This window comes from Cucurbita moschata, unplaced genomic scaffold (genome assembly GCF_002738365.1).
Source record: "Cucurbita moschata cultivar Rifu unplaced genomic scaffold, Cmos_1.0 Cmo_Scf00006, whole genome shotgun sequence".
Taxonomy (NCBI): domain Eukaryota; kingdom Viridiplantae; phylum Streptophyta; class Magnoliopsida; order Cucurbitales; family Cucurbitaceae; genus Cucurbita; species Cucurbita moschata.
Window position 1 is genome coordinate 1100191 of NW_019268522.1, and position 12463 is coordinate 1112653.

Genomic DNA, 12463 nt, shown 5'->3' on the forward strand with positions numbered 1-12463 from the left:
TTTTTTTTTTTTTTTTTTTTTTTTTTTTTTTTTTTTTTTTTTTTTTTGCAGGATCGAGGTGTATGGGGATTGCATCGGATTTGGTTGATTTTTTTAATTGAGTTGGGTTATTTGGTTAATTTTTTTAAATTATTTAAAAACTATATGTATCTATAATACATATAATTGTTGGATGAAACCGCTAATCTAAGAAATGATTCTATGTGAGAGGCCTTTTGGAAAAGACCAAAGCAAGACCACCAAAAAATACTCTTTCTGAGAGGCCTTTTGGAAAAGCCCAAAGCAAGACCACCAGAGCTTATGTTTAAAGTGAACAATATCATACCATTGTGGAAAGTCGTGTTAATCTAACCAGATATCAAAACCATGTTCTAAACTTAGTCATGTCCATATAAACTTCAAATATCGAACAAAGGACTCCAAAAGAAAAATGATTCGAGCTTCCCGCCTTGAAGGCATAGTAAAAAAATGACTAATACTCCAAAAGAAAAAGAAATCGAGCCTTTTGGGGAAGCCATGAGAGCTTATACTCAAAGTGGACAATATCATACCATTGTGGTGGTGTAAGTCCTTTTGGAGAAGTCACAAGAGCTTATGGTCAAAGTGGACAATATCAAGACAATATCAAGAGAGTTAGGTCCATTTTGATTTTTTCAAAAAATTAATTCAATCCAAATTAAAAATGATAATAATAATAATTGATTTTTAATCACAGTAATTCTCAATATTTTTTTTTTGTATTTCTGCTATTATTTTTTTGTTCTTGAAGATTTCTTAATTATTCTTTAAGAATATGTTTAAAAAGATAATTTATTTTATTTATTTCTTTCTTTGAAAAGAAAAAAAAAAGATGGTTTATTTATTTTGTTTGTTTGTTTAGAGGAGGGGTCATACCTTGTCAGCTCCAGCATGGTGCACTGAATGAGTTTTGCAAAAAGAGGGAAAAAGAAATGCTAATATGTAAAGTACAAGAAAAAGAAAAATAAAATATATTATTTAAATTATATTTTATGTCACAAATTTATTTATCTAAGTTAATTTGATACAATATAGAGATTTAGGCGAATATTTAAACTATCATGTATTGGTGTTCATGATGAGAGGGATGACCTTAGTTCGATACCACTTCGAAACCGAAGTTGCAAGCTTTTGAGAGGCCCGACATAGAGTATCACCTCTCTCTTTTCGCACATCATTGCTTGACCCTCGAATGAATCTTGGTTTACAAGTTTGGTCGGCATCGAGTGACAATCTATAACTTTCAAGAGAAGAATCTGAGTATCGATTTGACCTATTACATATCACCGTAAGTCTTACCGTTTTAAAACGCGTATGTTAGAAAGAGGTTTCTACATTTTTATAAGTTCGTTTTCCTTTCCAACCAGTGTGAGATTTCGCAATTCATCTCTCTTGGAGACTTAGCGTCCCCGCTAGCACACAACTCGATGTCTGGCTCTGTTATTATTTGTAACAACTCAAGCTCATCACTAACAGATATTGTTTGTTTTGGCTCGTTACATATAGCCGTCAACCTTGTTGGATGATGAAAGTCCCACATCGGCTAATTTAGGGAATGATCATGGGTTTATAAACAAAGAATACTCTCTCCATCGGTGTGAGGTCTTCTCGAGAAGCCCAAAGCAAAGTCATGAGAGTTTATGCTTAAAGTGGACAATATCATACCATTGTGTGGAGAGTCGTGTTCGTTTATGCCTCTATGAGGGAGAAATTTCTACCAAATGTTTTGTTTCCTCTCTAAAATGCATTTATTTATTTATTTTTAAATATATATTAAATTTAGATATATAAAGACTTTATCATTTATGTCACAATCACAAGTGGCTCACCTCCACGTCACTTTCTAGAGTTGATAAGACATATTTTTCTTTTTATTTCCTTCAATTTTAATTATTTTTGGAAAAGGAAATTAATGGATAAGGGACGCAAAAAAATGACAGATGTGGGGACCATCCCACATGTCACAACACGACAACGCCACATTTTCTTTTCCCAATAATTTCAAATGAGAATCTTGAAAGTTTTCAACTTCATATTATATTTATATATATATTTTTTATATAACTAAAAATAAGAAAGGATCTTTTTTTGGAATAAATAAATATCAATTTAATAATTTAGTTTAATTTAATGCAAAAATATTGTAAATATTTGATGACATTAACGTTCACCCCTTCCGACCCAATATGAAATGGTAAAGACCTATTTAGGATGAAAACATGTAAAATGAGTTTGGAACGGACATGCAACCATAGACAACACGTCCTGGACAAGCAAGATCGGGATATCCGTTATAAGGCCATTGACAACATGCCTTGGACATGCATGACAACTGCATGACCGTGACATCCTCCCCACTCAATTAGTTGACATTCCTGTCAACTGACCCGTATAAGCAAGACTAGGACATCTATCACGCAGCCATAAGCAATATGCTTTGAACAAACATGATCGTGACATCGAGACTAAACACGTTTTCTCATTTGTTGGAGAATATTCAAAAAGCTCAATTCCCAAAAAAAAAATATGATCAACCAAACTTAACCCGTACGATTTTGGTTGAGTTATAAACTTATTTAAATTAATTTTTATTTTTTATAATAAATATATTTTTTTTAATAAATGACCCGAACAAACCGAACAAATTGAACCTAACCCACGAACCCGAGAAAGTTAATGGGCCTCAATTCATAACAACACCCTCTATTACATTTCCACAAAGCCCATTATTAATAGGCCCAAACCAATTGAGGTATAAATATAAATTTAATCAAATATATATTTGTTTTTAATTTAAATAAAAAATTATTTTCTTACACCACAAAAACCAACTAACTTTTGAAAAAACCGTTATAACCAATGACCAAATCAAATGCCTCATTTTGGGATCCAATTTTTGGTTAACCTATTTATGTCTCTCTCTCTTTTGTTCTTCCTTAGCCATTTTTTTCTGGGAGACATTGAAGATCGATTTGAATTATAGTATGTTTTCTTTGACGTCTTTAGCTTCAAAATCTAATTCCAAATCTATCCATGAAGTTATAGCTTCACCACAACTTATCACTGTTCTATTGTCTTCTCAACAAGCTGGCTCCGATCGAGATAATAGAAGAAGCTCCATATTCGACTTCTTAACCAAATCAATTGCTTCGGGAGCTTTGATTGTCGGAGTTGGGTCGTTTTTTAGCTCAAATTTGCAAGTTTCTTTTGCTGACTTTCCGAAACAAACGACATGGACGGTGAACGAAGATCGGTTTCCATACCCATTGCCGAATCAAAATGCAACGAAGAAACCAAAGTTTTTATTTGGAGGTAAGTGAATGTTCATCGACCCTAATATGATCTTGTAAGATTCTACGTTGATTGGGGAGGAGAACGAAATACCCTTTATAGGAAGGGTGTGGAAACCTCTCCCAAAAACCTTGAGGAGAAGTTCGAAAAGGAATTTGTTGTGAATTTGGGTTGATTATAAATGGTATTAGAGTCAGACAAGCGATGTGCCAGCGAGGAGGCTGAGCCTCGAAGGGGGTGGACTCGAGGCGACGTGCCAGCAAGGACCTTGGGCACCAAAGGGGATGGATTGTGGGGGTCCCACATGGATTGGAGAATGGAACGAGTGCCACACTGGCCTCGAAAGGGATGTATTGTAAGATCCCACGATGGTTGGGGAGGAGAAAGAAACACCCAATAAGTGTAGAAATGGAGTGGATTGCGGGGGTCCCTGTCGCTCAGAGAATGGAACGAGGCTAGAGGACGTTGGGCTCTGAATAGGGGTGAATTGTAAGATCAGTTGGTTGGGGAGGAGAAAGAAATATCCTTTATCAAATCTAGCATTTTAACCTTAGTCATGGTAAATTTAATCTTTTGTTCATGTTTTATGTCCGATCGATTCTAGATAATTACAAAAGACGGGTGTTTAACATTTTAACCTAATGGGTCACGGTAAATTTAATCTTTTGTTCATATTTTGTGTCCGATCATTGCCAGATGATTACCGAAGACGGGTGTTTTTCAACTACGAAAAACGAATAAGAATCCAAAGCCCTCCTGAGAAGGTGTTCGAGTATTTTGCATCTATTCACACAGTGGACGGAGAAATTTTCATGACACCATCGGATCTAATGAGAGCGATTGTTCCTGTATTTCCTCCATCGGAGTCGAATCGAGTAAGAGAAGGGTTTCTAAGAGGAGAAAGAAGAGTTCATGGAGAGCTCTATTGTGTTCCTTCTAAATTCTTCATGCTTTTTGACACCAACAATGATGGACTCATCTCCTTTGCAGAGTATAAAGCTCAACCCTTTTCCTTGTTAAACCTAATACTCAATTTAAAGCTTAATGAACACTTTCAGGTACATCTTTTTTGTTACACTTTTGAGCATACCGGAGACGAGCTTTTCAGTGGCATTCAAAATGTTTGATATTGACAACAATGGGTTAGACAATTTGTTCTCTATTTGTGTCGTGTTTCATGTTTTGTCATGTTTTTTTTTTTTTTTTGCCATTTTTGAACCATTTTGGTGGTGGAAACAGAGAAATAGACAGGGAGGAGTTCAAGAAAGTGATGGGGTTGATGAGGAAACAAAACAGGCAAGGAGCTCATCATAGAGATGGGAGAAGGCTTGGGGTGAAAGCTTGCGTTGAAAATGGTGGTTTGGTTGAGTATTTCTTTGGTCAAGATGGAAATGGCTCTCTTCACCATGATAAATTTGTCCAATTCTTAAGACAACTTCATGATGAGGTATGATTCCCCTTCAAATTTTATATTCTAATCTTTGAAAGGTCAAAATAAAGTTAGTTATATCGAACCAATGGGTTAGTTTCGAAAGTGATCTATAGCTTATATGTGAGATCCCACGTCGGTTGGAAGCTTATATGTGAGATTCCACGTCGGTTGATCCCACGTCGGCTGGAAGCTTATATGTGAGATTCCACGTCGGTTGATCCCACGTCGGCTGGAAGCTTGTATGTGAGATCCCACGTCGGCTGGAAGCTTGTATGTGAGATCCCACGTCGGCTGGAAGCTTGTATGTGAGATCCCACGTCGGCTGGAAGCTTGTATGTGAGATCCCACGCCACCGACGTTTGAGAGGGAATCAAAACATTCCTCTCTATGACAGATGTTTTTTAAAACCGTGAGACTGACGACGATACGTAACGGACCAAAGCGGACAATATCTACTAGTGGTGGGTTTGGGTGGTTTCAAATGGTATTAGAGCTAGACATCGGGCGGTGTGCTAGGCCCCCAAGGGGGTGAATTGTAATATCTACTAGTGGTGGGTTTAGGTGGTTATAAATGGTATTAGAGCTAGACATCGGGCTGTGTGCTAGCAAGGACCTTGATCCCCAAGGAGGTGGATTGTAAGATCCCACATCTCTTGAAGAAGAGAACAAAACATTCCTTATAAAGGTGTGAAAATCTCTCAACGAGTGGATTGTAAGATCCCACGTCGGTTGGAGAAGGGAACGAAACATTCTTTAGAAGGGTGTGGAAACCTCTCTCCAGCAAACGTTTGACAAAGATATCAAACGTTCACATGTTTAGACTTATATCCTTAAACGTTCGAATTCCTTAGCTTAACAAAAGAAGAGTGGATTACGCCGTTCGTGATTCGAACACCAAAACTTTTGAATTGGGTGATTTTGCAGATACTTAAACTAGAGTTCTCACATTATGATTTTAAGTCCCAAGGAAGCATATCAGCCAAAGACTTCGCACTCTCCATCGTTGCATCAGCCGACATAAACCACATAGACAAACTCCTCGATCGAGTCGAAGCATTAAATAAAGAACACCATTTCAAAAACATCCGAATCACATACGAAGAGTTCAAACACTTCGCTGAGCTACGTAAGAAGCTAGAACCCTTCTCATTGGCCATTTTCAGCTATGGAAAAGTAAATGGAGAGCTCACAAAACAAGATTTCCAACGGGCCGCTTCCCATGTAAGTATCATGTGACAATATTTGCTATAACCACCGCATCTAAGTGATGGTGAAAGTTATGTGTTTATAATAATTTAGAGGAAAGAGCAATACATGATAACTATTGTTATTACAGTCAAATATCTAGGGTTTAGGGTTTATTCCTCGCTCTTACCGTCAAATATCTAGGGTTTAGGGTCTATTCCTCGCTCTTACAGTCAAATATCGAAGATTTAGGGTCTATTCCTCGTTATTACAGTTAAATATCTAGGGTTTAGGGTCTATTCCTCGTTATTACAGTCAAATATCTAGGGTTTAGGGTTTATTCCTCGTTATTACAGTCAAATATCTAGGGTTTAGGGTTTGGGCCGAAAAAGCAATGTCACTTGATCATTATCAAAAATCGACTGTAATCTTTTTCTGTCCGTGAGGATCCCACAACAAAGTGCCTTGGCTACTTTTAATGAGCCACGAACTAGATCATAATCATTCTCAACTAGTCCATAAGAAGTGATCCCATTTTTTTTTTCATTGGGTCCGGATATAGACCAAAGGTCTTAAACGAACGATCCAACAAATATTTGCATGTACTAAACCGTAAACCCTAGATATTTGACTTTTCACTGTAATAAAAAGTCAAATATGATACCAAATCTGATGATTCTTGTGGCTTTTGGGAGCAAGGTCTGTGGAGTTTCGATCACGTCCAATGTCGTGGACATAATATTTCACATATTTGACGCGAATGGCGATGGCGACTTGAGCTCGGATGAGTTTGTGAGAGTTATCCAGCGAAGGGAAGTCAGTTCTTCGCAAGCGGCTTTGGGCGCGTCGGGGTTTTTGTCGTGCTGGTTCAGCTGTGCGGCTCGATGCTCTTCTGCAAAGCTCTTTGTTCGCAGCTGAGTTCAAGAGATATCCATGGCAGCCTCGGCCTCCTGTAAATTTTTCAACATCACCTAATACTTTTCTGTGTCGTTTTCTTTAGGAGTTTATGAATGTAATCCAAGCTGTTCTTTTACAAGTTTGATCTAAATAAAGAACCACAAAAACTTTGGAAAACAAATTGTAAAATGGTGCGTGATTGATCTAACGTTGAATCATGTCGGGTTTATGAGGTTATGGGGTTATTGGTCGTTCGTTGTTCTTCGATCATTTAGGCTCAATTTTATCTCACGAATTAATCTGAGTTTGATCTTAATTTGAGGTAAAAGGTATTTGTGATTTTAGCTGATTTATCGGAGGCCTCGTTCAATGTCACAAACTTGTTTTTGTGATTTCATATCGCTTATGAAATATTAAAACGAAATAATAAAGCTTTGGGATTACTGAATAACAAACGAAATAATAAAGCTACGAAATATTTCTCAGGTAGACAGTTTCTATAGAGCGTATGCCTCCCAAAAGGTAACGGAGGCGTGCAAAGGTTTCCTCGGGCCAAATGGAGATTGGCCCTCGAGTGCAAAGGCAGAAGGGAGCTTGACTGCAAGACCCACCCGTCGAGCCGGGACGAAAGTCAGCCTTAGTGATCCGACAGTGCCGAGTGAAAGGGTCGTCACTCAACGGATAAAAGTTACTCTAGGGATAACAGGCTGATCTTCCCCAAGAGCTCACATAAAAAAAGAAACTTTGGGATTGCTGAATAACAAACGAAATAATAAAGCAACGGAACCGTCATAGTATTTATAAGGAAGGGTGGTTATTGGATAATTTACTATTCAACCATCATAGTATTTATAAAGAAGGGTGGTTATTGGATAATTTACTGTTCTCGGTGTGATAGATCCTCCATTTTCTATTCCTTGATGGAAGGTAAAAACGAGTCATGTATCCTTTTTCACGGTTGAATGTATGAAAGAGAAAATGTAATATGAAAATCGTATATGCATCGGTTATTTGAAATGTCATCACATGTGCGTACGCACTTCACTTTTTATGTCCAATGGTGACTTTCTGGTTAGATTGTTCTTTTGGATATCCAATCTCATTTCGAAGCTTTAGACAAAGGTGTTATCGAGATATTAGGTCACTATGGTATCTCGTACACATTCTGACGATTGGCTATGTGAATTAGTCAACTTCAACGTTGATTTGTTGTGTGACGAGTGCGTTATGATCCGGGGTCGGTTGCCTGGTGGGGGCAGCTCCTCCGTTGTGGGTAAATGAGAAAACCGACTCTACGAGCTGCTCAATAGGTTATTAAGGATAATTTAATAAAAAATTAATTTCGTTGTTCGTTTAAGTTTTAAGTTCAAATCCTCTTTTTACCCCTCTTTATTTTATTGAAATAAAAGTCAATTTCATCAGTAATATAATAAGTTTTTGAAAAAATAAAAATAAAGTTAAAGCTTCAAACAAAAAGCTTTCATAGCTCAGTTGGTTAGAGCACCCGTTTAGTAAGCGGGAGGTCTTGAGTTCGACTCTCAATGAAAGCAGATTGTTAATTTTTAATTCAATTTTCTTCATTTTTTTATTAAATTAATTTACAAATTACAATAATATTCGATTATAATAAATTTTATTTATTATTTTTTTATTTTTAAACTTTTACTTAAATTTTTACTATATTCGTAAAATTTTTACTTTTACTTTTTATTTTTAAATTTTTATTGAAGTTAAAAAGAAAACTGGAAAGAAGTCTACTATATGGGTAAAACTATATTTATTAATAGACTGACTCAGAAAAAACTGATTTGAACATAATTTAATATAAATAAGACGTTGATTCGAGAAAATTTGAATAAGGTATATAAATATTTATTTTGATGTTAATAATAAGCCAAAAAAAGTGGTTGGATAGTTGATAAATATTGAGTGCAATTCACTCATAGGAGTGATATTTATTGCCTCTCTTGTGGAGAGCCCATTATTGATATGAAGAAATGGCTTTTAGGACCACACACCTAACCATTTCAACCATAGAACAACCTCAATACTTATCCATCCAAACTCTAACATTCAAATTCAAGTTTATGATGCTCGAGTAAAAGAGAAGTTAATGATTTAAGACTACATTTGTAACGACCCATGTCAAAGATGTGGATCGAGATTCAAAATCTGGGTTCATCACCTGATGGCTCGACATTCCCTTGTATCTCGTGTACCTACTTCTTGCTTCTTAAGAGTGAAGACTATCCTCACAGACCAACACGAGTCGTTCTAACATGTTTTGTCCTCACTTACATGCATTCTAGAAAAGTTCCTAGGAGGTCATCCTCAGCATGTTTTGTCCTCACTCACATGCATTCTAGAAAAGTTCCTAGGAGGTCATCCTCAGCATGTTTTGTCCTCACTCACATGCATTCTAGAAAAGTTCCTAGGAGGTCATCCTCAGCATGTTTTGTCCTCACTCACATGCATTCTAGAAAAGTTCCTAGGAGGTCATCCTCAGCATGTTTTGTCCTCACTCACATGCATTCTAGAAAAGTTCCTAGGAGGTCATCCTCAGCATGTTTTGTCCTCACTCACATGCATTCTAGAAAAGTTCCTAGGAGGTCATCCTCAGCATGTTTTGTCCTCACTCACATGCATTCTAGAAAAGTTCCTAGGAGGTCATCCTCAGCATGTTTTGTCCTCACTCACATGCATTCTAGAAAAGTTCCTAGGAGGTCATCCTCAGCATGTTTTGTCCTCACTCACATGCATTCTAGAAAAGTTCCTAGGAGGTCATCCTCAGCATGTTTTGTCCTCACTCACATGCATTCTAGAAAAGTTCCTAGGAGGTCATCCTCAGCATGTTTTGTCCTCACTCACATGCATTCTAGAAAAGTTCCTAGGAGGTCATCCTCAGCATGTTTTGTCCTCACTCACATGCATTCTAGAAAAGTTCCTAGGAGGTCATCCTCAGCATGTTTTGTCCTCACTCACATGCATTCTAGAAAAGTTCCTAGGAGGTCATCCTCAGCATGTTTTGTCCTCACTCACATGCATTCTAGAAAAGTTCCTAGGAGGTCATCCTCAGCATGTTTTGTCCTCACTCACATGCATTCTAGAAAAGTTCCTAGGAGGTCATCCTCAGCATGTTTTGTCCTCACTCACATGCATTCTAGAAAAGTTCCTAGGAGGTCATCCTCAGCATGTTTTGTCCTCACTCACATGCATTCTAGAAAAGTTCCTAGGAGGTCATCCTCAGCATGTTTTGTCCTCACTCACATGCATTCTAGAAAAGTTCCTAGGAGGTCATCCTCAGCATGTTTTGTCCTCACTCACATGCATTCTAGAAAAGTTCCTAGGAGGTCATCCTCAGCATGTTTTGTCCTCACTCACATGCATTCTAGAAAAGTTCCTAGGAGGTCATCCTCAGCATGTTTTGTCCTCACTCACATGCATTCTAGAAAAGTTCCTAGGAGGTCATCCTCAGCATGTTTTGTCCTCACTCACATGCATTCTAGAAAAGTTCCTAGGAGGTCATCCTCAGCATGTTTTGTCCTCACTCACATGCATTCTAGAAAAGTTCCTAGGAGGTCATCCTCAGCATGTTTTGTCCTCACTCACATGCATTCTAGAAAAGTTCCTAGGAGGTCATCCTCAGCATGTTTTGTCCTCACTCACATGCATTCTAGAAAAGTTCCTAGGAGGTCATCCTCAGCATGTTTTGTCCTCACTCACATGCATTCTAGAAAAGTTCCTAGGAGGTCATCCTCAGCATGTTTTGTCCTCACTCACATGCATTCTAGAAAAGTTCCTAGGAGGTCATCCTCAGCATGTTTTGTCCTCACTCACATGCATTCTAGAAAAGTTCCTAGGAGGTCATCCTCAGCATGTTTTGTCCTCACTCACATGCATTCTAGAAAAGTTCCTAGGAGGTCATCCTCAGCATGTTTTGTCCTCACTCACATGCATTCTAGAAAAGTTCCTAGGAGGTCATCCTCAGCATGTTTTGTCCTCACTCACATGCATTCTAGAAAAGTTCCTAGGAGGTCATCCTCAGCATGTTTTGTCCTCACTCACATGCATTCTAGAAAAGTTCCTAGGAGGTCATCCTCAGCATGTTTTGTCCTCACTCACATGCATTCTAGAAAAGTTCCTAGGAGGTCATCCTCAGCATGTTTTGTCCTCACTCACATGCATTCTAGAAAAGTTCCTAGGAGGTCATCCTCAGCATGTTTTGTCCTCACTCACATGCATTCTAGAAAAGTTCCTAGGAGGTCATCCTCAGCATGTTTTGTCCTCACTCACATGCATTCTAGAAAAGTTCCTAGGAGGTCATCCTCAGCATGTTTTGTCCTCACTCACATGCATTCTAGAAAAGTTCCTAGGAGGTCATCCTCAGCATGTTTTGTCCTCACTCACATGCATTCTAGAAAAGTTCCTAGGAGGTCATCCTCAGCATGTTTTGTCCTCACTCACATGCATTCTAGAAAAGTTCCTAGGAGGTCATCCTCAGCATGTTTTGTCCTCACTCACATGCATTCTAGAAAAGTTCCTAGGAGGTCATCCAACATAGTATTGCTCAAAATATATGATTGAGCCAATGAAAAGAAAGGTGCATCTTGTTGGTAAAGAAAAAAACTTTCAATTATTTTAAGACTTTCTTAGCCATCATCTTATCATCAGTATAACTTTCATTCGGATACCCCTCCTTTACTCGAATGTCACAACATCTGAATGAGAGTGAGTGAAAATGAAATGTAACTGCCCAGACCCACCGCTAGTAGATATTGTCCTCTTTGAACTTTTCCTTTCGGGCTTCCCCTCAAGGCTTTTAAAACGCGTTTGCTAGGGAAAGATTTTCACACCCTTATAAAGAGTGTTTCGTTCTCCTCTCGAACCAATGTGGGATATCACACAAAACATGTTAAAAGAACTTGTATTGGCTCGTGAGGATAGTTTCACTTTAACCATGAGAACTTACAAAGCTACAAAACAACCCACATGCCTCGACTTTTTTAGAACAGGTTCGAGTCAAATAGTAATGATAGTAATGGTATCTTTTGTACATGAGTTGGAATATTCCACGGCATAATATTCGAGAGTAGGTAAGTGAAAAATAACGAAGGGGTAAATGTAAGAAATGAGAGGAATATTCTAGAAATTCAACTTTCCTTTAGCTTTATTGAACATATGGCTATGGAATAGAGATGAAGAAATGGTGGGTCACTTTGCCTTCATGTTCTTTCACAATCACCACAAAGAAGTGTTTGAGCACCATAGCCACAAACTTGGCTTACCCAAAGGCTTAGAAACCACATGAAATATCATTTAAGAAAATTGCTTTGTCTTTATATATTCTCTATAATTATTTAGGTTGGTGACAAACATGTCCCGAGCACCCACCCGACTTTCTTGGAGGAGATAGAACTTTTTGAAAACGAAATTATAAAGTTTAAAGTAAACAAATCACTAGTGAGTCTCATTTGAGAGTAATTTGAGAGTAATCTACTGTAATATTTGAACCCAACGAGAAATTAAAAACTCGATTTTTCTTTTTAAATTTGAACTTATGAAATTGTATTGAAAATCTTAAATGTTGAATTTATAGATGAGATAGAAGAGAAAAAAATACTTACACAAATCCCAGATTTG

General features: G+C 37.6%; 1 protein-coding gene and 1 non-coding gene across 2 annotated transcripts; both read left to right on the plus strand.

The window, feature by feature from the left end:
- Positions 1-3002: 3002 nt before the first annotated feature.
- LOC111444105 (calcium uptake protein, mitochondrial-like) lies at positions 3003-6888 on the plus strand. Its single transcript, XM_023082067.1, has 6 exons — positions 3003-3330; positions 4006-4300; positions 4368-4451; positions 4549-4756; positions 5666-5962; positions 6626-6888. The coding sequence occupies exons 1-6, from the start codon at positions 3003-3005 to the stop codon at positions 6842-6844; spliced, it is 1431 nt and encodes a 476-aa protein (XP_022937835.1). The 3' UTR covers positions 6845-6888.
- Positions 6889-8299: 1411 nt separating this feature from the next.
- On the plus strand, positions 8300-8373 carry TRNAT-AGU. The gene has a single exon. It is a non-coding gene; the product is annotated as a tRNA-Thr (tRNA).
- Positions 8374-12463: the final 4090 nt, after the last annotated feature.

Excerpts from the sequence above, each read along its gene's own strand:
- LOC111444105 (XM_023082067.1), top strand. The coding sequence starts at position 3,003 with ATGTTTTCTTTGACGTCTTTAGCTTCAAAATCTAATTCCAAATCTATC. Across the intron at positions 4,452-4,548 it reads TTTGATATTGACAACAATGG|AGAAATAGACAGGGAGGAGT; the intron begins GTTAGACAATTT and ends TGGTGGAAACAG. Across the intron at positions 4,757-5,665 it reads TAAGACAACTTCATGATGAG|ATACTTAAACTAGAGTTCTC; the intron begins GTATGATTCCCC and ends GTGATTTTGCAG.